At 44.5% G+C, this 22,983-nt stretch overlaps 1 protein-coding gene across 8 annotated transcripts in view; it reads left to right on the top strand.

Annotated features, from left to right (window-relative positions):
* The window catches only part of LOC1280167 (mitogen-activated protein kinase ERK-A), a 53,065-nt gene extending 30,386 nt beyond the window's left edge, over positions 1–22,679 (top strand). For all 8 annotated transcript variants that reach the window (XM_061654696.1, XM_061654701.1, XM_061654698.1 and 5 more), the window contains 6 exons: positions 5,468–5,594; positions 11,489–11,599; positions 14,170–14,304; positions 14,645–14,761; positions 14,850–15,206; positions 17,175–22,679. In XM_061654696.1, coding sequence (XP_061510680.1) covers positions 5,468–5,594; positions 11,489–11,599; positions 14,170–14,304; positions 14,645–14,761; positions 14,850–15,206; positions 17,175–17,294 — 967 coding nt within the window. In that variant the 3' untranslated portion in view covers positions 17,295–22,679. The remainder of the gene's footprint in view (positions 1–5,467; positions 5,595–11,488; positions 11,600–14,169; positions 14,305–14,644; positions 14,762–14,849; positions 15,207–17,174) is intronic.
* Positions 22,680–22,983: the final 304 nt, after the last annotated feature.

Here is a 22,983-nt window from a genome sequence, read left to right as displayed (position 1 = left end):
TCGGGTCGGCACGCATACTCCAGTCAGTGCTTCCCGGCCGCTTGCTGTCGATGTCTCCTGCCCCTGTTCTTCACATATTAGCTTTTAATTTGTTCCACTCTATAAAGTTCGATTACATCCGATTGCTGATTGCTTGACACACACACACAGAGTGCGACGACGAGTATAACCTTTGCAGTCGCTTGCTGTGCGAACGATGAAATACAAAGAAAGGGAGAGAGAGCCGGATATGTTGGCAAATGTGTGTTTGGTGTTCCTGGAATGTCTCGGAAAAACGGCAGGATCTCAGGTCGTCTCGGGAAGTAGGAAGCAGCAACGAGCTGGTATATGGATCGGTAATTTTCCATACCTTTTTTGCGATTCGGCAGGCTGAACTCTCTGGCTAACACCGCGTACGTTGAGCAAAGGCAAAGAAAAAGTAAGGTTCAACATCATCAACATTTGCTAACACAGAACAAAAAGGGAGCAAGAATGAATGAGGGAGGGGGGTGGGGTTCATAACTGCCGCTTGAATCGAAAGACGGGCCAAAACAATCTGTCAAAACTCGGAACCTGTGAATCTGTTCCGCATTCCTTCGTTAGCCTACATTTAGGCGCACGGGGCGAGGTCCCGCCCCTCCCGAGCAGCAAAGAATCCTTTAGAGGAAAATGAAGTTTTTTTTTGCTGCGAATACGTTGCGAAAAGAAAGGATCGAGCGGCTGTGGGTTAGGTTAAATCGATTCTTCTCTTGCTGGTTCGCTCGAGCAGCGCAAAGCTCCCGTTTTAAAGGTGATGCTATCGCGGAATACATTATTCCATCCCACCTCCCCAAAAGACGTGAGGCCAAAACAGTAACATTCGTTATCTGCGTCTTTCGCCATTACCCTAAGCACCCAAGAGGAAACGTTGGAGAAGCAAGTGCGTTGGAAATTCCTGATGAATTTCCCGAATATCTCTAGCGGAGTTAGTAGCCCACGGAACCGAGTATCGGTGGTGCAAAACCGGTTCATAAATAGCACTGGAGGGAATACTCGCGAGTTCGTGCAACGTCGACCGACCGAGCTTTAATATTTAGCCACTCCCGGGCCGGAGCCGGACGGAGTGTGTGCTCTCCGGTTCGAGAGCGAAAGCGGTTCTACCGTTGCTCTGCTGCTCCGACAAATTCCTAGACACACCCATCCCTTTGGGCACGGTTGTGGTTGTGCTGTTGGTGTGTGTGTGCCGGTGTAATTCGAAAACGGTACCTACCACCATGGGAAAAACCGTCCTGTAAAACAAACGAAATGGGTTTCTTTTCGCCTTTTACCTTCTGGTTTAGGGGTACCGTTCGCGCGATCGCGAGCTGTTCTTTGGCCATTGTCGGATACCGTGCCGGATAATGGCGAGCAAAAGCAGAATAGAGAGTAGGAAAGAGAGCACACTTTCCGCGCGTTAACCGCACATTTTCGTACGATATTGAAATCGTTCGCATAGCAACAAGTAACTTTGGGCGCGGATCGTTAAAGCGAGCTCTCGTTGTGTCCGTTGGTGCTTTTTTGTACCATTTTCATTCATCTCTTAATGGGGGGTTTTTGCTTATGGTGTGCTCTGTGTGTGTGTATGGGACTGTATTATTGCGTTTTTGCTATGGTTTTATTCGATTTACCACCAGATGAAGAAAAAAACCCACTAATCGGCGTATTGCTAAACGATAATGCGGGAGCTGTATTATTACCATTTTTTCCATTCATCTTTTGTACCATTTCATTGGAAATGCTTGCGTAAAACAAGATGATGATCTTTTTTTTTCGTTCCCTCCATTGTTGGAGGCGGGCGTGTTTGATAGCGATCGGCCTAAAGTTTTTCACCAGAAGAGTTTGTAATTGAACACGAACAAGCCTGTATCGATTTACAGGTAACATTTTTCCATTTTTTCCTCTTCTCCAAGGTGTGGGTGTGTCCGGGTAAATAATATGATTAGTGAAACCCCGTTTCTTTTATTAGAAAAAAAAAAACAATATTATCTCTCGAAAAAAAAACAAACAAAAAGCAATCTTGTGCACGCTTCAAATTACTCGACAACTTTTTAATATTTCGTTTGCCTAGTTTTTTGCCGAATTATTCCAGCGGGCAAGTAATGTGAGCGTCTGTGTTTGCTCATTGCAAAGTTGCGATTTTTTCTTGCTGCAAAGATGGCACAGGTATTCATCATATCCTGATACTGATTGTAACAGGCTTTTATTATGATTGATCCTATATTTACACGCGAACGGCGAGCTGCTCGAACAGTAAGCCAATGCGCTAGGAAGGGAAATTAGCATCTACTCTCCAATAGTGAAAATGGTACTCATTTTTCCACGAACACACAGCCATCCAATCCGTTCGTTCTAGGAAACCCGCAGTTGTACCAAGTACTGGGCGCATCCATCGCACGATGGGTTAATTGAGTGCGTTGTGCCTGCCGTGGGTAAAAATGGCTTTAGACCTTTTTAATGGCCTTTTTTTGTTTGCGCTTTTTTGTTGTCACGCTTTGAATGTTGTAGATGTCATGGGAAAATTTAATTAAATAGCAATAGCTCCGTTACAACGCATTCTATCTTTTACCCTGCCGCGGATAATCTCATTGCAACGTGGCGGAGGAAGGGCAGGCATCGTTCTTTATGCTTTATTTATGTCATCCATCCCTCGAAAGCGGCAGAAGAAAAATTGAACCATTTTCTTCTTGAAACACAAACACAAAATGTATCATCCTGACAAAGGTTTTGCGACAATCTGCCGAACGGTTTCGAGCCCCCAAGCAGCTCCGCTAACCTTCCGAGAAATGCCGGGGCTCGATCTCTGAAACTCGAGATTGATTTGGACAGCAAGGGCGAGCGGAAGGGAAAACAGCGCATCCCTCCGTCACTTCCGATTGCTGGTTAAATTGAAGGGCAGCCGAGAGATGACGTGTTAGTATTAGTGGTGTGCTCTCTGGACCACACCCACGACTCGAATTCGACTCCGGCTGTCGAATTGTTGACACAATTCCAACTCCCGCAAATTCGGAATTACTAGTACTGCATGGACTAGGAGTCATCCAGGGTCAGAATCGTTTGGAATCGAAGACATCTGGAATCCGGAGTCGTCTGGAGTCTGCTGGTGTCGTCCGGAGTGGGAGTCGTCCGGAGTGGGAGTCGTCCGGAGTGGGAGTCGTCCGGAGTAGGAGTCGTCCGGAGTGGGAGTCGTCCGGAGTGGGAGTCGTCTGGAATCGGTCGAAGTCGTCCGAAGTCGAAGTCGTCACATTTCACCTCCACGTCTTTAACAGTCCTTTTTTTCTAGGAATAGAATCAAAAACATTCCACCGGTCGTCTCCGGCTGACTCCGGACGGCTCCGACTACTGACGACTCTGACGACTCAAAATGACTCCAGACAACTCTGGATGAATTCGGAAAACACTGGGTGACTCCGAACAATTCCAGACGACTCTAGCTTCTGACAACTCTGGATGATTCCGAGCAACTTTGGACGACTTCAGACGACTATGACTTCGGACACCCACGACTCCGGACGACTCTAACCGGCTCTGTACGACTCCGGGTGACTCATTTTCGGAGTCGGATCGGAGTCGAAGTCTGATTTTTGCCAACATAACCCATCACTACTTACAACCCCTCCTTTTGCAGTGGAATCTGTTTCCGATTTCCGATCGCATAATGCATAATGCTAGATTATGGAATACATTTGCTTGCTAGAATAATTATCCTTAACCAAAAGCAAACAAAATCCTTCAAATGCTGGGCCATGGATGGGGGGGGGGGGGGTTAATGTTCTTGCTCTTGATTGCCTCCGCTAAAGCATATGCTCCTCTCGGGGGCACGTTGGCGTTGGTCGCGCTGTGGTGAATGATAAAGTTCTCCTCACAAGAAATACTTCCAATGCTCAAAGCTTTGCCCACACACACAAACATACGCAACATACGATGTACGTTTACGAGGTCGCCACACCGTTACAACACGCGCACTCAGTCTCGCTTATGATTTATGGCATCGAAAAAAGGCAGAGCATGTAATAATAAAATTGACAATTCGAATGCGGACAGCGAAACCAGACCTTCATTTTTCCACTCCATTTGCTCCATCGCGCGGAGGCACATTGAGACACGTGACATGTGCTCGGGAACTAAATATAGTCAGCGAGTGAAAGCGCAACCCAAAAATAGTTGAATAAAATACGTTCCTCGGGTTTTGTTTTTGTTTTGCTTTCAACTGGTCAAGGAATAGTAGCGTCAATAGATGGTGGGCATACACGTAATCGTGCAATGTGGGGACATGCTGTATCGGTTTGCACAGGACAAACCGGTCCTTTAATTTGTTCGATACTGCCTGCTCCGTGCTGCTGGCGTATGTTTGCTTTTTTTAAGCACAAAAAGCTCAAACAAATTAAATTGCAGATATTCGCTTCGTTTCGATCGGAGGTTCAGTTCGGTGTTCTCGGCATATTCAACGTCCATTTATACAATGTGATCAACAGTCATTTTTAAATCGGTTCAATGCTCTTTCTGAATCTTGTTCTCCTTTACATTACTTTCCCAATAGCGCAGCTATGCTAAATTTGCTCGCCTGTTTTCCAGTGAAATAAATATGGCTGGTTTTGCGCGAAAGCTGAAATGAAAGTTTCTGCTTATCACGTCTGTCAAGAGCAAAACTTTCACAAACGCGCTCCATAGCCTATCGCCGCTGGGTGCTGGCCAGTCACTTCAAATAAGCAACAAAAAACGCACCCAACAAACCCTACTGCTATCAACTTAACAACCGTAAAGATGGTTGAAAAATGGGTGAAATAAAGGGATTTTTCAAAATTATTTTGCAACTAATTTTGTGGGTTTTTATTTTACAGTTTCGCTATAAAAGAGAATAAATTGCATATACTCTCACCAACCAACACCGCGGGGTTAGCTGGATGCAGAATTTCAATTTTCATTTTGTGTTGGTTGTTTTTCAACGAACTTTTATTTATTCCATTCACATCGGCGGCGCCATGGTAGAAAATACACCACGGTATCGCATAACCACGGTTTATTTATTATTTTTTTATTTGATCAAAACAACGATCCATTTACCTGCAGTTGCTGCTATTATTTGCACACTCTCTAACTTTAACTGCACGCCCCCTCTAGCGCCTTGCGAGGGGCACCACTCGGTCCCCCGGTGCCCCTATTTGCTGACCAACTGCCCAGCAAAACGCAATGAAGTTGGATGAATCGTGTGTCCATGTGGTAGGCGAGCGCGCCGCACCACGAGCAAAGGAAAAGTTTCTGTTCCCTTTTGTTTTTAAACGACAATCCCCCCTAGCTGCTGCTGCTCCCGTGGTATGTGTGTGTTTGATATTTGTATCGCTGGTTTTCCCAATTTCCTTCCTTCCCGCACAGTTTGCAGGATGGACAGCAATTATTTCCCGCCTTTTCCGGTAACAATACGGTTTGCCCTAATGTAGTTTTTGTTTTCTTTTTGCTTGTTTTCAATTCGCAGCTCTGCAGTGGACACCGTCACCAAGACCAAAGTTGCCATCAAGAAAATATCTCCCTTCGAGCATCAGACCTACTGTCAGCGAACATTGCGGGAAATCAAAATTCTTACCAGATTCAAACACGAAAACGTAAGTTTTACGATGTTGTATTTTTCTATTCGTGGAACGTTTTTACACACTATAACATTTCCCAGTTGCTGCTTTCAAACATTCACAGAACGGAGCAGTATTGTATTGCGCTCAGATCGATCTTTGCCTCGGGACATTGAAAACAGAGAAAGCAAAAAAGTGTTTACAGCCTAAAAAAGAATTAAATTTCATCAAAAAGCCTCATGAGAATATGTCTGTTTCGTCTGTTTTGCTTGCAAATCACTGCCAGCGCGCACCATTTCACTGTAGTGCTAGTGTTTTCTGACAGCGTTTAATAATGGGATACAACTTGTCACAACTTTCCCTATGCTTGATGTTGCCACTTTGTTTGATTCCTATCTTTGCACCTTTTGTTGGACTCCCTCTGCCCCCTCCCTTTACTGTTTGTTGTTTATCTTTGCCGTCTTCTATTAACAGCAGCTGCGTCGTCAAATGCGTACAGTTTCGGGCTTTGCTTTCTCTGTGCATGGAAAAGTTTGTGCAAAAAGTTGACGTTACCGTGTTACCATTGGTACATGTTCTCTGCAATCGAGCAAAACAGAAATGACAAACACACATCGTATGAACGACAATGTGAAGTGGCGTGAAGCTTTACCATTTAATTCCCCACTTTATCTCTTACTGCGACATTAGGGCTTTTTTGTGTGAAAAGCAATAAACTTATCTCTAGCATCTCTTCCAAATAGCTTCACAAGCACCGTGAAATAGAAATTACAATTTACAATTCAGTTCCCGGGGCGGTCAATCGATTTCCACTCAACGGATCAATGCTAATTGAATAATGATGCCAAACGTCCACGACCGGGGGATGGAGTGTAGATTTTCAATTTAATGTAACCACGGTACATGCATTTGCACACTTCAGGCGCTTTGTGAAAATTGGTGTGGAAATCAAACTCTTATACAATAATACATTCGCCATGTTGCCGCTGGGTCGTAAAGGAACGGTAGCGAAACGTGAAGCATACAGGGCTTTCCGAGTAAATTTAAACTTCTGTCGCATATGTTTTTTTCATCGCAATAATAGTCAAGTTGTTGTGCAAAACTTTCAACTCGTCTTTATTAAAACGGCAACACAATTTTGTTGATTCATTGGTTTCATCCGGATCCGTCAAGTGAGCGAGTTCAGATCTTGAAAGATCCTGACGCTCGTTAACACGTTGAGTGCCGAATCTCTTCGCGTCGTACTTCGTCTCAGATAGCCTCAGAAGGTCGAACACAGCAGTGGGAGAAAAGAGAAGATAACATTCAGCAGAATCGGTTATTACTAGCAGATTTAGAGGAGAAAGAATGATTGAAAATGATCCGGATCACCTGTTTGAATGAACCGGAACTGAGCAGTTTCTCCAAAAAGTAACTTTTTAACATCTGTAATGATAACTCTGTTATTGTATTCAATATGTGTAAAATGTGTTAAAGCTTTTTTTAAACATCTCGTGAGCAGAGAACATATATGCTGTATAACAATCAAAAGTGACCCGGTGAACCCTGCCACAGTCCAAAGTCCATTAAAATGTATGCCGTGTTTCTTCCTACGGGAGAGTGTGTGGCTCTTTGTGTGTCCTAGAATGACTTTCTACCCCTAAACTGGATTTGAATCTATTTCCATATTTTATACTGTTATGGTCCGCATCGATCGAACTCTTGGAAGAGATTGTTCGACCTTACTATAGGAATAGTAGGTACCTAAAACAACGTTTGCCTCTAAGCAAGGCACATTGTGTTTTGCGAGAACTGTTGCTGTTGAGGCATTCTTGAGCCCCGTTTCTCGGAACGCGGGAATAGTACACTAATTTAAACTTTTCTCGTTTTTTAACCGTACGGAAAGTTTTCCCTTTATTCACTACTCCAGTAGCTGGAGGTGCCAGGAGCAGAGCCACTGTGTTCCCCCATTCGTAACCTGTCCAGGACAAAAGCGAATGATGGATTATACACTATTCTTCCAATCATCCGCCATAATAGGCCACTTTCGCAAAATGAAATCGCATTTGGGGACGATTTTTGAGCTCTTAATTCATCAAACGCACACACAGCACTTCAGCAGCCAATATTACTCTTCCCTTTATCTCTCTCTCTCTCTCCCCTTCGAAACACACAAGGTTAAGCGTGTGCCACTCGCTATTTGATGTGCCACGTCTGCTGCGATGGATTGGTTTTGGAGGATTGTATCTGGTGGTACTTTCTTCTTGGTAGCCGCAAAACCGCTGGCTGGCTGGCGCGTGTCCCTAAAGAAAAATCCGATTTTAGAAGCATCGGCACTTCTTTTGCCCAGCTCGCAGCGCTCATATCCCGCGGTCATTAATCTGTCGTACTGTCGGCGCTGCTTATCCTGCTGTTGCCATTATTGTTTCTTCGCCTTCTCCCGGGCAGGCGGGTCTCAGTGGGCGATAAACATTGATAATAAAGCAGTTCCAGGAATCTCTCCCTCTTTTCTTTTAGTGCCGCCAGCAGCAGCGCAAAGCAGATGGGGGAGATGAGAATATAAGGACCTCTGGGGATGGGTGTGGTGGTACCATTACACTTTGCTGCGCGCTCTATTTTTCTCCAGTCACTTCCGAAAGTTGTCAATCATGTGCCGGTTTAGGTTGACTGGTTTCGGTACCAGGCTTGTGTCACGAGATAAATGAAGCCCGAAATGCGTCAAGCGCTCTTGGCCATTTCGCTGCCTGTGTGTGTTTGTGAGCTGTTTCTGATCTCTTGAACATATTTTCAGTTGAGAAATTCGTTGTACTAAGAGGCGTTCCTTGCGAGCAAGTTATGTCAAGATTTCGGCTGTTCGCTTGTATCACGCGGATATTGTTTACTGCGGAGTACTGTCATAAGATCTCTGTTCGATTGTTCACGATGTGTTGTCAAGCGTGAATCACAGATGCGTTCGGTTTCGGCAATCTACAATCTCTTTGCGGACGCAGCACACAATTCCTTGCCTTGGTCGTTTGTTGGCACGACGATGGTGTGGTGATATCATCATGTACAGTCATTATTTACGCTCCCTTAACCCAAGATCACGCAGCAATTACCCACAGTTTGGTGTTGCTGGTCAGCCCTTATCACAGCGCATCCACACACAAACGCCTTGTGTAAACTGTTGTTGTGCGGGGACAAGACTACGCTTAACTGTGCTCTACTCTGTTTGTTGTTGATTGACTCATCTAAAGTACGTAAGGTATATTATTTGCATGTTGCATCATTTGTGGCTGGCACGTGGAGTAGTACTTAGCAGCTCGATATCAACTCAAACGGGATCATCTTTCAGCCGTTTTTCAGCGAATCTTTGGACGGTTTTCTGGGGAACTGTGTGCCTCCTAGCAGTAGTGTATTGAAATTGAAGATGCTTAATGCTGAAAGGTGGAGAGCACACCATCTTCAAGTACTGTAGTAGCAGCACCCTTTATATCCAATCCACAGACGACTCTTTTCGCAGTCGTTATAAAAGGGGCTTGCCATCTAATGCTTTCCCCGTAGCTCAATAATGAATATCTTTCTGCTCATCTTGTAAAATTCACCGAATTCATTCAGTTTTAATGCGGTTTGGAGAGGAAAAATTCTCCGAATTAGAAAAAGCATCTCCCCAAAGTTTGAGATATTGACAGTGCACACTTTCGCTAGAACCTAACGACGACTGCTGCGCATAATTTTAGCGATGGGAAATATATGATTTCGCAAAATTTTTCATTTATCAACAATAACAAACGCCATATCGCAACAGTTCAATTCAAAAAGTTTACTACCCTCAAGCAAACAAAAGTCCCCGAAACAAGAATTGTGATAGATGTCTTTCCTATGCTTATGCCTTCATCATTTAATTTCCTTTGACAGTAACCGCTTTGGGTTGGTGGGTGCAATATTTTCCTCCGCTTAACTTGCTCCAGCTTGGTTTGTGCCACGCCTTCCCAATGTACCTGTCGCACGATATAAGTCATTTTAGTGGATTATTCTATTCCATCAGTCCATCTTGATTTAGCCCTCGGGAGCTATATGACTTGTGCACTATCACATCGATACAACCACCCACCTCCCCTAAGGGACCCCAGGGTAATGATGGGCGGTAACCACACGACCACCATCGGTGTGTGGCAGTTGTCTATTTCCTGCTGACATGCTCGCCGTAAGTTTACTACTGTGCCAACCCCTGGACATGGTTCGGGATATGATGAGACCAATGATGAAGGAAATAAATAGCTTCACCTTCTGGGTAAGGCCCCAGTCTTCTCACACGACGCTTTTCCACTGAAACAATTTTACCTCCGAAGAAGAAGAACCCATGGGCAGAGGCATCACCTCATCTGCTGCAAGCTCATTTTGTCTGAAAGTTAACCAGGATGATGTACAGCCACTACTACCTTCACCGACCGACCAGGGTTACATGGAAACGATTGTGCTGCTGCCGCCGCTCTGTCTGTGTTGTGCGTGCTGATGGATGGGAATGTTACCGCCACCACGCTGGGGATGTAACATTCCAGTAACAAGCTTCCGCGATATTGCTTCTTAATTTTGCCGACACACGATCTTCTCCTCCAGCGCACTGCTGCTCCCTTAAGGGTAGTGGCGATGTTTATGAACTTCCGCACCAGGAGGTTAATGTTTAAAGTTCGCTTAAATCTCCGTTGACGGGGTTGTGCGCTGGTTCAGGATGTAAAAAGATGTTCTTTTGTTGTTTTTGCTGGTGCATCCTTTTCATTTTCTTACGGACCTTCTTCCAAGGCTCCGTGGTACGATCGGGGGAAAGAAACCAAAACAATCCCCCTCTACGGTTTTGTGTTGTGTAGCTGGCCTCCCTCGGTATTTTAATAGTGTTGGCAGGCTTGTGTTTGATAAAGTTCACGACTCGACCACCGCCGGTTGTTGTTGTTCAATCGCGCGCGCACACACACACGCACACATTATATATCCGGCAACGGCAATGATGGCCGTTGGCCCTGCCCAATATACTCTTACAGAAAAAAGGCTCTCGCACAACGCTCCAAAAAAGGAATGGAAAGGGTCATCAGTGCGGCGCGCCCCACTGGTTGAAAGTTTTCATGCTCGTCCGACGAACTCTCCTCCTGCTGTTGTTGAACCCTGGGGGAGGCAACTTGTACATCTTTTCTCGGTAACGAAAAACCCCTGTCCCTCACGAGAGAAAGAGTAGCAGAGAACGGGTTCAGAAACATCACCGATGGATGGAAGGTTCAGTTTGGGGCGAGGTTTGTGTTGCATGCTGAAACATTTGGGTTTGTGAGTTCACGGGGCCCATCGGCTACGAAGCAACGAACGATGATGAGATGTGCCAGCCAGATGAGGAGGAGATACACAACAGTGACTGACGACCGTGCACAGTTTGCCCATTGGGTTGGAAGGAAAACCGACCGGTCGGTCGGGTCGGTCGGTCCGCTGTCTCTCCAGTGTTGCCCCAAAATAAGCATCCGCAACTGGCCCAAGTGGCGCACCGGCCTCGAAGGCGAGCATCGAGAGCAACGTACACCAGGAAAAAAGAGGGTTAGGCTGCGGGAGACAGAGCGCACTTGGGCAAGCTTACCGGATTTGTTTATCTTTGAGCTCCGGAAAGTTCCCGCTGCCTCGTTTAACAGACCGTGGAATGATTTTTATTTTCAGTGAAATGCTCGGAAAAGCGCATCGTGCCAAGGCTTTATCGGAACTCAACACAGGCTCCACGGTCACCCAGAGAATGTAGCTTGACGAAGGGTTTTGTCTATTTCTATTTTCAAGGCCCTTTTTTCAAACCGACAGTTCAATCATCAGCTCGGGTGGATATTATTGACGGGGTTCTTTCCGCATTGTTTTAAGCCCATCTTCACTGCAAATCAATAAATGCTAACCGATTCGCTAACCATTGCTTCTTCTTCTTCCTCTTTTTCTGCTTTCCTTTCCAGATCATAGACATAAGAGATATCCTCCGGGTGCCTAGTATAGAGCAGATGAAAGATGTATATATTGTTCAGTGCTTAATGGAGACTGATCTATACAAACTACTAAAAACACAGGTAAGCCTGGGAATGGGAATCATTGAAGAGATCAGCTGACTAGAATAGAGCCTCTTAAGGGGGTCACCACTTTTGAAGGACATTTTAAAACCATTAACCATTAGTTTCTGCACGCAAAACAAAGCAAAATAGAACAAATTCATTGGTTCTTAACTGCAATTTTAATGATTAATTAACAAAAGACTTGATAGTTTTTTTTGTCTTGCTCGATAGTTTCGCAGATAATGAGAAAAGGATGAGCAAAAGGAGTAATATGAAAGATTTCCTAGTTATTGTCCTTAAATATGTCGCAAACATAGTGAATTTTACAATACAGTACACAAATACACAATACACAAAAAAACACTGCGACAAAAAAATGTCAAAATAAGAATCAACAAAGCCCAAAATGCGTTGGAAAAATACACTTTATTAACAAAAAGTTGCAGATGAAATACATGAAAAAGTTGAAAAAGAACGTAAACAATCGTTTGAACCCCGCGGACCTTATGTCAAATGACCAAATTAATGACCAAAGTGCTCTGTATTCCACCATCTAATCTCCTTAATCTATCTGGCTGGGAATGGGAAGAAGAAAAAAACCCGCCTAAAAGTATGCAATAGGTGTGCAACATACGGGGACTTCCGAAAACCGCCTAAAAGTATGCAATCGGTGGAGTAAAAAAGAGACATTTCATCCTTGTGACGAGGTAAATCCAGCGTTTCTGTGTAAGTTTTATTACGTTTTCAATCGAAAGTAAACTGCCAACTTAATTGCCATGCAATTAGGATCACAATTTTCACGGCTCGTTGGCCAATCTCCAACTCCAAGGTAGCAAAATCTCTCTCTCTCTCTCTCTCTCTCTCTCTCTCTCTCTCTCTCTCTCTCTCTCTCTCTCTCTCTCTCTCTCTCTCTCTCTCTCTCTCTCTCTCTCTCCTCAATAGTTACGCTAATTACGTTCTCGGGGTTTTGGCACAAAGTTTCCCCTAGATCCTTTGACCGTCATATAATGTGTGCGTTTGTGTGTGCGTGTGTGTTTTTGTGCCCGGGTGCTCCTGACAGTTTGATTCCTTCCCTCTATCCATCCGGTATGCACTCTGGGGCCGAATAAATGGTGCTGCTGTCCGGGTTCACATTGCTCAAACCAGGAGGGGCAATACTCACCTTCCTGTGTCTGACACACTCAATGAAAGATGACAATTTCACCAACAGCGTTTCGGTATCGGACGCCTCGCAAGCACTCAGTGCCCAGCAGGCCCAGGAACAACGTCACACCATATCTGGGTAGACATTTTGCTCCCCATTTCATGAACGCCCCATTCCTCGCCACCATTGCTAAGCGGCGAACTCGTCCTTTCCCCGCATTGCCGTGCCTTTGCTAAGCACGAACGACCGTTCAAATTCATTTTGTCTAGTCCAAATTCTACGTAAAGTTTTGTGTTCAAAATTCAATTAGACCGTTCCGCATTTCCACATCGAATGTGTTTGGTGTACCAGTCGGGGTCGGGATGATGTTCTACCTCGCTACGCTTCACGCGAACTGCGTGCGATGCTGCGGCAACACAAAGCAACTTTATTTATGTGCACGCATTTTCGCGTACCTTCCGCGGAAGCGCGGATGCCAGGCAGGTGAAATGTGACATGACAATGTCCACCAGTTCCCCCAGGTCCTGATCCGTCCCCAACTGCTGCTCTGCACTCGAGGGTCGAGGCACGGAGAGTTCATTTCGCTCGTGATTGGGCCGTTCGGCTGGAGTGAGATTTCCATTTTTAATGAAGCGTTGGCTTTTGTGTGTCCTTTCCGTTTTTTTTTCTTCTTTTTTTTTGCTTTCAATGAAGTGTGATGGTCTTTTTCCCCATTCACGGGCTCGCTCGCTCGCTCTCCCCGAATCTGCTTGCTGAAAGAATGATTAAATGACCCTTGTCTCGGGCGAGTGTGTATTAGATTACCTGAAAGTCAAGCCTAGGCCAAGCCCTTAACGTTTCAGGGGAGGATACCGGACCTGCGAGCGGACATTTCTGCACTTCTTGCAGAGTCCGGTAAGCCGTGTGGCCGTGAATAGAGAATAAATGTTGAAGGAAAAGTGTGTATGTGTGTGTGTCCCAAAACCAATCAATTGCAAGCATTTCCGTTTGATCTAGCTGCTGACGCTGAGCTTGCAGCTAAACTCAATTAAGCGTGAGACAAGGGCAGGCAAGTTCGGTTGAAAATGTAAGGCAACATCGCTCCGTCCATGGTGGTGCTGTCCTGGCGAATGATTATTTATGGATGAAGCACGTGTTCTTCGGTCCTGTGCTCTCTCGCCTCATTAAGGATGCTGTTTGTATTGCGAAAGGCTCAAGCGTTTGTGTCTCGACGGCCGCTCGGAGACGACCCATCGCTTTCGGCCGAGCATCGATGGAAGATTGATTTACTTACTTAGTTTAGACCCTACGGAGTTTGTTGGGGTTTGGTTGGAGATTAGCTTAAATTTCAATTTCCCCCATTTCAATCATCATCGATTGAGTGACCTTCTATAAAGGCTTCGTTTCGTGTCCCAATTTATAACGATTTTGTGTACGTTTTTACTCCGCTCTCTTTCCTTCACAGCGACTAAGCAATGATCATATCTGCTATTTCCTGTATCAAATACTTCGTGGCCTGAAGTACATCCACTCGGCAAACGTGCTGCACAGGGATCTGAAGCCCAGCAATCTGCTGCTGAATACGACTTGTGATTTAAAGGTAAGCGTGAGTTGGTCATCGCACCAGCAGCACCTCAAGTGGAAGGAGAAACATTCTCTCCGACAAAAAAACAAATCGCGACAGAAACATCGACAGATGTTTGAAATGCCACAAAGCCAAACGGCGGGGCCAGGTCCAACGGAGCTGACATTTCACCGTTGCGACAACAAAAAAACGCTTCTCAGTGTAATCCTTTTTGTGGTGGTCCGGATTGTGCGCCGTTGCGCCGACACACAGTGCCGCGACGAGCCTCAACGACGTGAAACTGTTACTAATGCGCAACGATGTGTGTGTTATCTGTGCATTTGTTTGTGCCCACTCTTGTTTTTGCTCGTTGCAGATTTGTGATTTCGGTCTTGCACGCGTAGCCGATCCCGAGCACGATCACACCGGCTTCCTGACGGAGTACGTGGCCACCAGATGGTACCGGGCGCCAGAAATCATGCTCAATTCCAAGGTAAGGAACCCGCCCCTAATGACCATATACGCCCACACACACACTGCCTTCAATAAAATCGATCCCTTTTTCTCCCTCTCCCTTCTAGGGCTACACAAAATCGATCGACATCTGGTCGGTCGGCTGCATACTGGCGGAGATGCTGAGCAACCGGCCCATCTTCCCCGGCAAACACTATCTCGATCAGCTGAACCACATCCTGGGCGTGCTGGGCTCCCCGTCCCAGGAGGATCTGGAGTGCATCATCAACGAGAAGGCGCGCAGCTACCTGCAGTCGCTGCCGTACAAGCCGAAGGTTCCGTGGTCGCGCCTCTTCCCCAACGCCGACCAGAATGCGCTCGATCTGCTCGGCAAGATGCTCACGTTCAATCCGCACAATCGCATCTCGGTCGAGGACGCGCTGGCCCATCCCTACCTGGAGCAGTACTACGATCCGGCGGACGAGGTAGGGAACAATCCACGGCCGGAAAATGGGGCGCTGTACAACCAGTGGCACATTTCCTCGGCGTTGTATTCATCCGTCGTCGTCGTCATGCAGGATTGATTCCCATTTCCATTCCAGTTATATGGGCCGCTTTTTCTTTTTTTTTACTCGACCCTAGGGGACGAATTTCCCATGTGGTGTGGTTGTGGGAGTGGATCCTCTTCTTCCTTCGGGATGAAAATTAGTGTGCGACAGTTTCAGCGAAGTGTGTAATGAGGGTTTAAATTGTGCGCTGCTGTGTGTACTTCCTGCTCCTTTTGTAGCGAGTAGGGGAAATAATTATATCCATGGAAAACCGTCCTCCACTCTGCAGTGGGAGGGAGGCGTGGATGTATGTAGTTCCCACTCCCCCGTGTGTGCACCTTTTTCCAATTTAGAGTACAATTCCCGCTGCGGAGGTACTTAGCAATTTTGTTGTTAATCGTAATGTAATAGCTCGCCCGTCGGTTGCAAGTTAAACTTCCCTTCATTCTTCATACTTCTCTTTTTCGCTCCCTTTGTATCGTTTCTAATTGCTTTCGAGGCCTATTTTTGTTTTTTGTTTCTATTTTATGTTTAATCGGATTGGCTTTATCGTAATCCGGGTCTGTTTATGGGAAATTGCTTCGCTGCGAGGACGTTGTTTCTTGTTTTGCCAACCCATTTCATCACACTTTGACGGGACGGCAACGGTTGTGCTTTTTCCGGAGTCATGAATTTTAAAGCAAATTATCTAAAAAATCTGGAAGCGCTTTCAATTTGATTCTACCATCCCGTACGTGCTAGTTTACTTGCCTTGAGGACCCGAAACCTGTTTGTAGTTTGCAGTTGGCAAAGTTCTTACGACTTTCCCTCTGTTGCCGGAGCCAGCAGGGAGAGCCGGCATCCCCTTTCTGCCACAGGAGTTGACCAACAGTTCAGGCTAATTCAATTTCACCCAAAGCAAGATCGAAAGCTCTCGTACACCGAAAGCGTTTCTGCTTGTCCCCTTGTATGTGTGTGTTCGTACAGTGACGTCAGACGATGGCACGGTGTGCGTGTGTGTGCGTCTATTTCTATGGCTGTGAGATTATGCCATTAGTGCAATGATTAGTTTCCCGTTTTCGAATCCATTCGGCCCCAACTTTCCCAATCGTGTTCATCGTTTTCGTTCCTTCTGGTGCTCGTTTGCCATTCCATGCCATGCAAACTGGAACCTCTGGTACGGGGTGAATGGTGTGAACGTAGCGAAAAGAATTTCAGCGCTCGCACGCGCACCACAAGTGGAAGCAAATTTCCTCCGCCGGATGATGGTGCAGGATGGTTTCGAAACTTTTTTCCTTTGAACCACGCTCGCTGTGCGTTCGATTCGGAAGAAGTGTAGCAATCAGCGAAATGCTGCAAAACTAAGTTTCGAGTCAATTTGTTGTCTCGGTAATCAGTTTGTCTCGGTAGCTAAGGAGGGTAGGGGAGGGGGGGGGGGAAACATTTCTCGATCGTTAATCACATTTCTTTTCAAAAAGGGACACCGGACTGCTGTCCTCCGAACTCTGTAGCATGGGTTTTGAAAGGCATGGTTCACTCGGAAAAGCACACACACGCTTGACAGAAATCGTCTTGCGGCGTAGGAAATAGTTTAGCAAATGATGGATATTCCACTAGTAAGGGGGTTTTCGTTCACACACAGCGCTCTACGATGATTATCAGTCTAACCGGAAGGAGCCATTTCCTCCCAGCATCCGAAAGGGCCGAAAGGCAACCTTCTAAACACACACACGCTCATCATTAATCATTTGCATCTCTTTTGTTTAATTTCATTGCAACGGAATTGGCGTTTAACACAACACCGGTAAATGACGACGCTCTCTCTCTGGTTGTTGTGTGTGGCCCATCATCAACATCATCCACCCTTCCGCCGGATGGGGAATGAATAAATCGGACGACTTATTCTACACACACACACGCACACAGCCCGTGGCCGAGGAACCGTTCCGTATCGCGATGGAGCTGGACGATCTGCCGAAGGAAACGCTGAAACAATTAATCTTCGAGGAAACGCTGCGCTTCAACCACAACGATCCGCCAGTATAAGCAGCCTACACTAGCCCACTCCTCACCTCCCCTCGACAGCTCATACAGACGGAACACATCAGAAGAGCCACTCAGTTCCAGAGCCCATGGTTGGCCAGCATCAGCAGTGCGTTGGAGTCAATGGATCCGCGACCCATCGCAGCGCCATCAAAGTCTCTCGGATCGCCTGTATGAGTGTTTGTGTGTGTGAGTGTGTGTTTACATGTTAGTATCTTGGTGGGGCGGGGGGGGAGCTGAAAGGATATATGTGGTAGTTAATGCCAAACCTTCAAAACACAGGAGTTTCAACAGCAGCAGAGCTTTCGACAAGATATCTCTCCTATGTGCAGCTCATGGCATAAGCAGAGAGAGTGCGCCCACCAGTCACCCGTTTAGAGATCCGTTCTGTTTGGTAATTCCCGATCATCCCGATCCCCCTCATGCGTGGGGAGTGGGACATTTATTTTACTTCTTTTTCGGTTTGCACTCGTTTTATCCCTCACAATCAAACGGAAAAAGGAAACTCAAAGCCCCTTTTCCATTACATTATTGTACACAGAAAGAGAGAGAGAGAGAAAAAGAGGAAGGCAATGTGTGTGTGCGTGTGGTTGTGTTTGTTGCGCTGTTTGTAAATGCTTGTGATAAGGAGGAGTTAAGGAAAGGATGCTATTGTGAGGTTGATGATTGCTCCATCTATTGAGAAAAAACGCAAACACACACACATACCTGCTGACTGCATCCTGGGAACGATTATGCCCGCACGACGTGTGAGAGCTCTCTGTGGTGTGCTGGATGATTGTGATAGAAGTGAAGGAAATGCTCTTAACTGCCCGATTTCCCCCCAAAAAACAAACAAATCGAAGCTGTATGTTATCCCCAGCACATGTGCACACATTACAAACAGAACAGCAAATTAGTAGCAAATAGTACGCGGATTCCATTCTTTATTTCATCTGGCGTTCAACCAAAGAACAGGATGAAAACAACACAAAATTTGCAATCGGTTGTGTTGTGTTTGTATGCTGTGCTGTGCTGTGCCGTGCGTGATAAACCTATCACGCTTTTTTCGTTTTGCTTCTTAAACCCCGCTAGCAAAAATATACACCTGCCGCGTTTGGAGCGTTTTACTTTTAATTATTTTTTTGTTTTTAAAAACAATATTTTTCCCTTTATTCCCGTTTACCTAGGCAGTAAGTAGAGAATCGTTTTAACTCCCCGTGGCAGTTTATAGTGCAGTATATAGCAGCAGATACAGTAGTAGAGTGCATATCATTTTACGAACAGTAAACACACGTCTGGTTGCAAATCGACAAACAGGTCTCTCTTTCTATAGGAAAGGGACAGAATAGATCGCTCAGTTAAGTTTGCAACAGCACCGTACCGAGCCGCACCCGGGCGCGGATCATGGCTAGTGCAATGTTTCTCTGTAATACAACGAGGGAAAAAGGGCCATTACTTTTAAAATCGGCCAGCAGGGAATTCGGAAAGGAAAAGCAAATCTGAAGTTTGAGATTGAATCAGAGTTTAACCAGGTGGTGTTTAAGTAATAAGTGTCTTGTCTTGTACTATGTTTTACGCAACAACCGAAACAACAGGTGAAATTGCTCCCGCACTGCAACGTAGGTTCTACTAAATGCCATAGAAGAAGAAGAAAAAACAGTATGCTAGAGAGCAGGTCAATCGGATCTCTATTAGATCGCCTAATGAATATAAGAAATTTGTCTTTGAAAAAAACAATCCTCCATAACCAACATAAAACAACACACCCATAAGTACAGTGATCTCTAACGGCGAAGCGTGGCTCCCTTTTACAGGGCTTGCCACGATTTATTGGTTGGTTTCCATCAATTTTTGGTGGGTTCCCATATTTTTTTTTTTTTTTTTTTGGTGCGTTCCTACGATTTTTTGACCGTTTCCCATAATTTGTTTATCCAATTGTATTGATATCCAATCGGAAAATACCAATAAATTATGGGAACGAACCAAAAATCTATGGGATACAATAAAAAAATAATTGGAAACTGACCAATAAATTTTGGGAAACCCTGTATAACTGTTCCCTTTATTGAAATAGACCATAAATACTGTCCTTCCTGTTGATATGATTTCTACCATCCCGATGGTGCAAATTTGTCGAATTTCTTATTTGACTTTATTATGCAATACAATTGGCATCATTTCCACTCATTGGAAAAGTAACATTCAACACCAACCCCACGCTGTTCGGTGTTTGGTGTTGAAACGTTAATAATTTGCTCAACATTCCTGGCTTCTTTCCCATCATTTGCATCTCTCCTCTTTTCAACACACACGCACACATGATTCAATTTGCATTGTGCATTTATTGATGAATGGATTGCTGTGCAAGCTCTCTCTCGATGCGGTTCACTGCTCAATTATGGTAGAGTTTTTGTGTGTATTTTTTTTTTACTGTGTGCAACCATTTGTACCCACACACCATCGTGCTGTGCTGTGTTCGTTTCGATGCATGGGAATTACGAATGAAGCTTTTTTTTTTTATTTCTTCTGGAAATAGTTTGCAACCAAATGCAAATTAACCTTTGTGTGTCCCCCGGAGTGTGCTATTCGAGTGAAGGATAATTAATTTACACTGCATAAATTTGCACAAATAAAACACACATCAATAATCAATGAGGGGAGAAAACAGAGCAAAAACGGGACAAATTCTGAAACAAAACCACACACACAAACACAAAACGAAATAGCACAGTATAACAGTATGTAAATATGCAACTTTTTCACTACGATAAACACGCTTCGATGGAAGAATGATCGCTTTACCAAAGCTAGCACCAGTAGCAGCGCAGCAGCATTCTTTAGCCATTTCTATTCCCTCCACTATTTGCATTCTTGACTCTAGCAAACCTCAGATGTAATCCACAAAACAGAATTTAATAGTGCAATAATCCACCCTCTGTCCAGTAAATTGGCAAATTTTCCACCGTGTGTGTCTCCATTTTAGGATTTGCTCCACAGAAATTCGTTTGTCTTTCTAACCGGCATTTGTAACAGAAAAGAGAGGGAGAGAAACCAGAGGGCTGCTGTAGAACGCGCCAGCACCAGCAAAAAAACACGCCCTTTGCTGCTATTGAGCCGAACAAACAGAGAACACAAAGAAGACTTTTTAGATAGGATGAACAAAAAAAAACAAACAAACAATGTAGCCGCTTCCGCATATACGTAGGGCAAAAGCAGGGGACTGCACTGTTGGTGCTGGAGCTGTATAGCAGAGGGACAGAGAGAAGGGACAGGAAATTGGATCAAAAGCGTCGATGACAGGCTCCTCGTGGATTTGTTGCAGTGTGGTGTTCCAGACCAATTGTACTTAATTTTTGTTCGTGTGTTAGTCAAAAAGAACACCCACACACACAGGAACAATAGGAAAAAGGCGAAAAGAGCAACGGGATGAATTTCCCTTTACTTTATACGATGCGAGTTTATTTATCACACAAATATGGTGCAATAGAACATAATGCTGATGGGGAAGAGGTGTGTTTGTAGCGATCGTGTACCAACATAACGATCGTGCTAATTGTTGATTGTGCTCAGCCGGTGTGTGTGTGAACGTATACTGAACGTTCGTTGGGCTACTATTTCTTCAGTACAAAACTCACCGTTCTAAGCTCTGATTGCACTTCTCGTGTAAGAGATTCCAACTTTTGTAAAGCACCCTCAACAACACGCACACACACAAACGTACAGCAGTAGCGCCAGGAGATCATCACACACAGTGTTAGGAAGAAAGGGAAACGGGGAAGAGGGAAGAAAATATGGGAGTCGTTGTTTGCCATGCGTTCGTTTTTCACTCTTGAATCACTTTCTCTCTTGAGCACACCGCGAGTTTATGCGCGAGATATAAAGTGTTTGCAATTTTCAAGTGCTCGATACAACATCTAATTGTTACAATATTATATATCAATGTTCTTCCGTATGTCTGTGTGTGAGTGTTTTTTTTTTGTTTTGTTTTTTTTTACGCATACAGCAAGGGAAAGAAGATATTCGAAATTTCATTCAACATCCCCGACCCTCCTCCTTGTACGTGTGTTTGTATATGTATGTGCGTTTATGGCGTGTAAAAGAAGAGGGATGAAACACAGATCCCCCCGCCACATGATGGGCCTGTATGGCTAGTAGTAATATCTGTATATGTTTCTATGTTTACACGTTCAAAGAACACCGTGCAGGAGACTGAGACACCGAGAAGCGGAGGGGTGGGGAAAAAGTGTGTAAAAAAAACAAAAACAGCTAGCTCTTGGTATTGTGAAGTTATTATCATCCCTTCTCTCGATCGCGATCGATCTGAATGGTGGTCGAAGAGAAAGCAAAAAAAAACGAAACGAAATGAAAAGAGAGCGAGCGAGCAAGCGAGTGAGAGAAGGAAATTACAATTTAACTAATATTTGCATAGTGAGATAAATATATATTAAAAAAAAACTAGTATAGAATAGCAGATTGAACCGGCAAACCGGGCAAACACAGAAAAGAGCATTAAACCGAAACCACTATTATGTGTGCTATACGCGCGCACACACACACCCATACAATTTGCAGTAAAATGCAAAACAATCAGAAAATACAAAATGTTTAAAGCATTTGCAGCAAATAGCAAAAAATAAAAACCGTTGACAGAAGAAAAGAAAAACAGAACAATGTGATTCATGCTCGAGTAGAAGAAGTAAGTTACTATGAATGTATTAAAACATAACAAAGTAAAACGATACAAGAACAGAAGCAAACTACACGATCAAAGTGTTGATCGATGCAAATCAATCGATCGAAGCAGAGAGAAATGCAGAGAGAGAGAGAAAGAGAAAGAGAATGGAAACCCCCCGTTTAAGCCCGTTAAAATGTGTCTGAGTGTGTGAGTACATTTTAGTGAGAAAACTACTTCTTGTGTCAAGTTGTGTGAATGTGTGAAAGTATTTTCTTCTGTGTGTAATTTAAAGAAACCGTTTAATCAAAAGCAGCAAAAAAGAAGCGCAAAACAAACCCTCCTCCCAGCAGCAACACGCAACAAGCTCTCCCGGATTTAAAGTTAAACACTAAAATCTACTGTCATATACTATAAAGTTACGAGAAAAAAAAACACACACACACTTACATAAGCGTATATGAATATTCTTAAACGTTTTACTCTCTTTGCGCAAAAGAAAGAGGTGGTGCGGGATATTATAAAGAAACAAGAGAAACGAATGTGTGTAGTGTGTGCTCGATGTTTGTCGAATTGCAAAAGTCGATAGAAAAGGAAGAAAAGTGATGTAAAACAGTGCAACAAATGAGATTGTTTTTCCTATTAGAGGATAAAATCGAACTGGAAAAATGTGCAAGAAGAAGAAAAGGGAAGGAAAAAAACGGATCGAAACAAACCAAAAAAAAAAAAACAAATGAACAATGGAAGATACAATTTTAATTTACTGTGCATTACGTAACTAAAAGAAAGGAAAGGAAGGAAACAAACAAAAAACGATAATACCGAAAGCTCTCGGTGCCGAGCTATAAATATATCAAGTTCAAAGCTGAGCGGAAAGGGAAAGAGATGTTATGTGAATAGAACAGAGTGTAAAGAAGAAGTACACACACACACACATACAACACCTAATTCTAAGGGACAGGCAGCAGCAACTCTGGCATTATTTGCCTTCCGGCGGGAACCGAAACCGCGCATTTTTGGCACCTATTAAGCCATCAT

This window comes from Anopheles gambiae, chromosome 3 (assembly GCF_943734735.2).
Source record: "Anopheles gambiae chromosome 3, idAnoGambNW_F1_1, whole genome shotgun sequence".
Lineage (NCBI taxonomy): Eukaryota > Metazoa > Arthropoda > Insecta > Diptera > Culicidae > Anopheles > Anopheles gambiae.
Note: the sequence above shows the minus strand (reverse complement) of the source record. Positions and strands in the feature narration are given on the sequence as shown.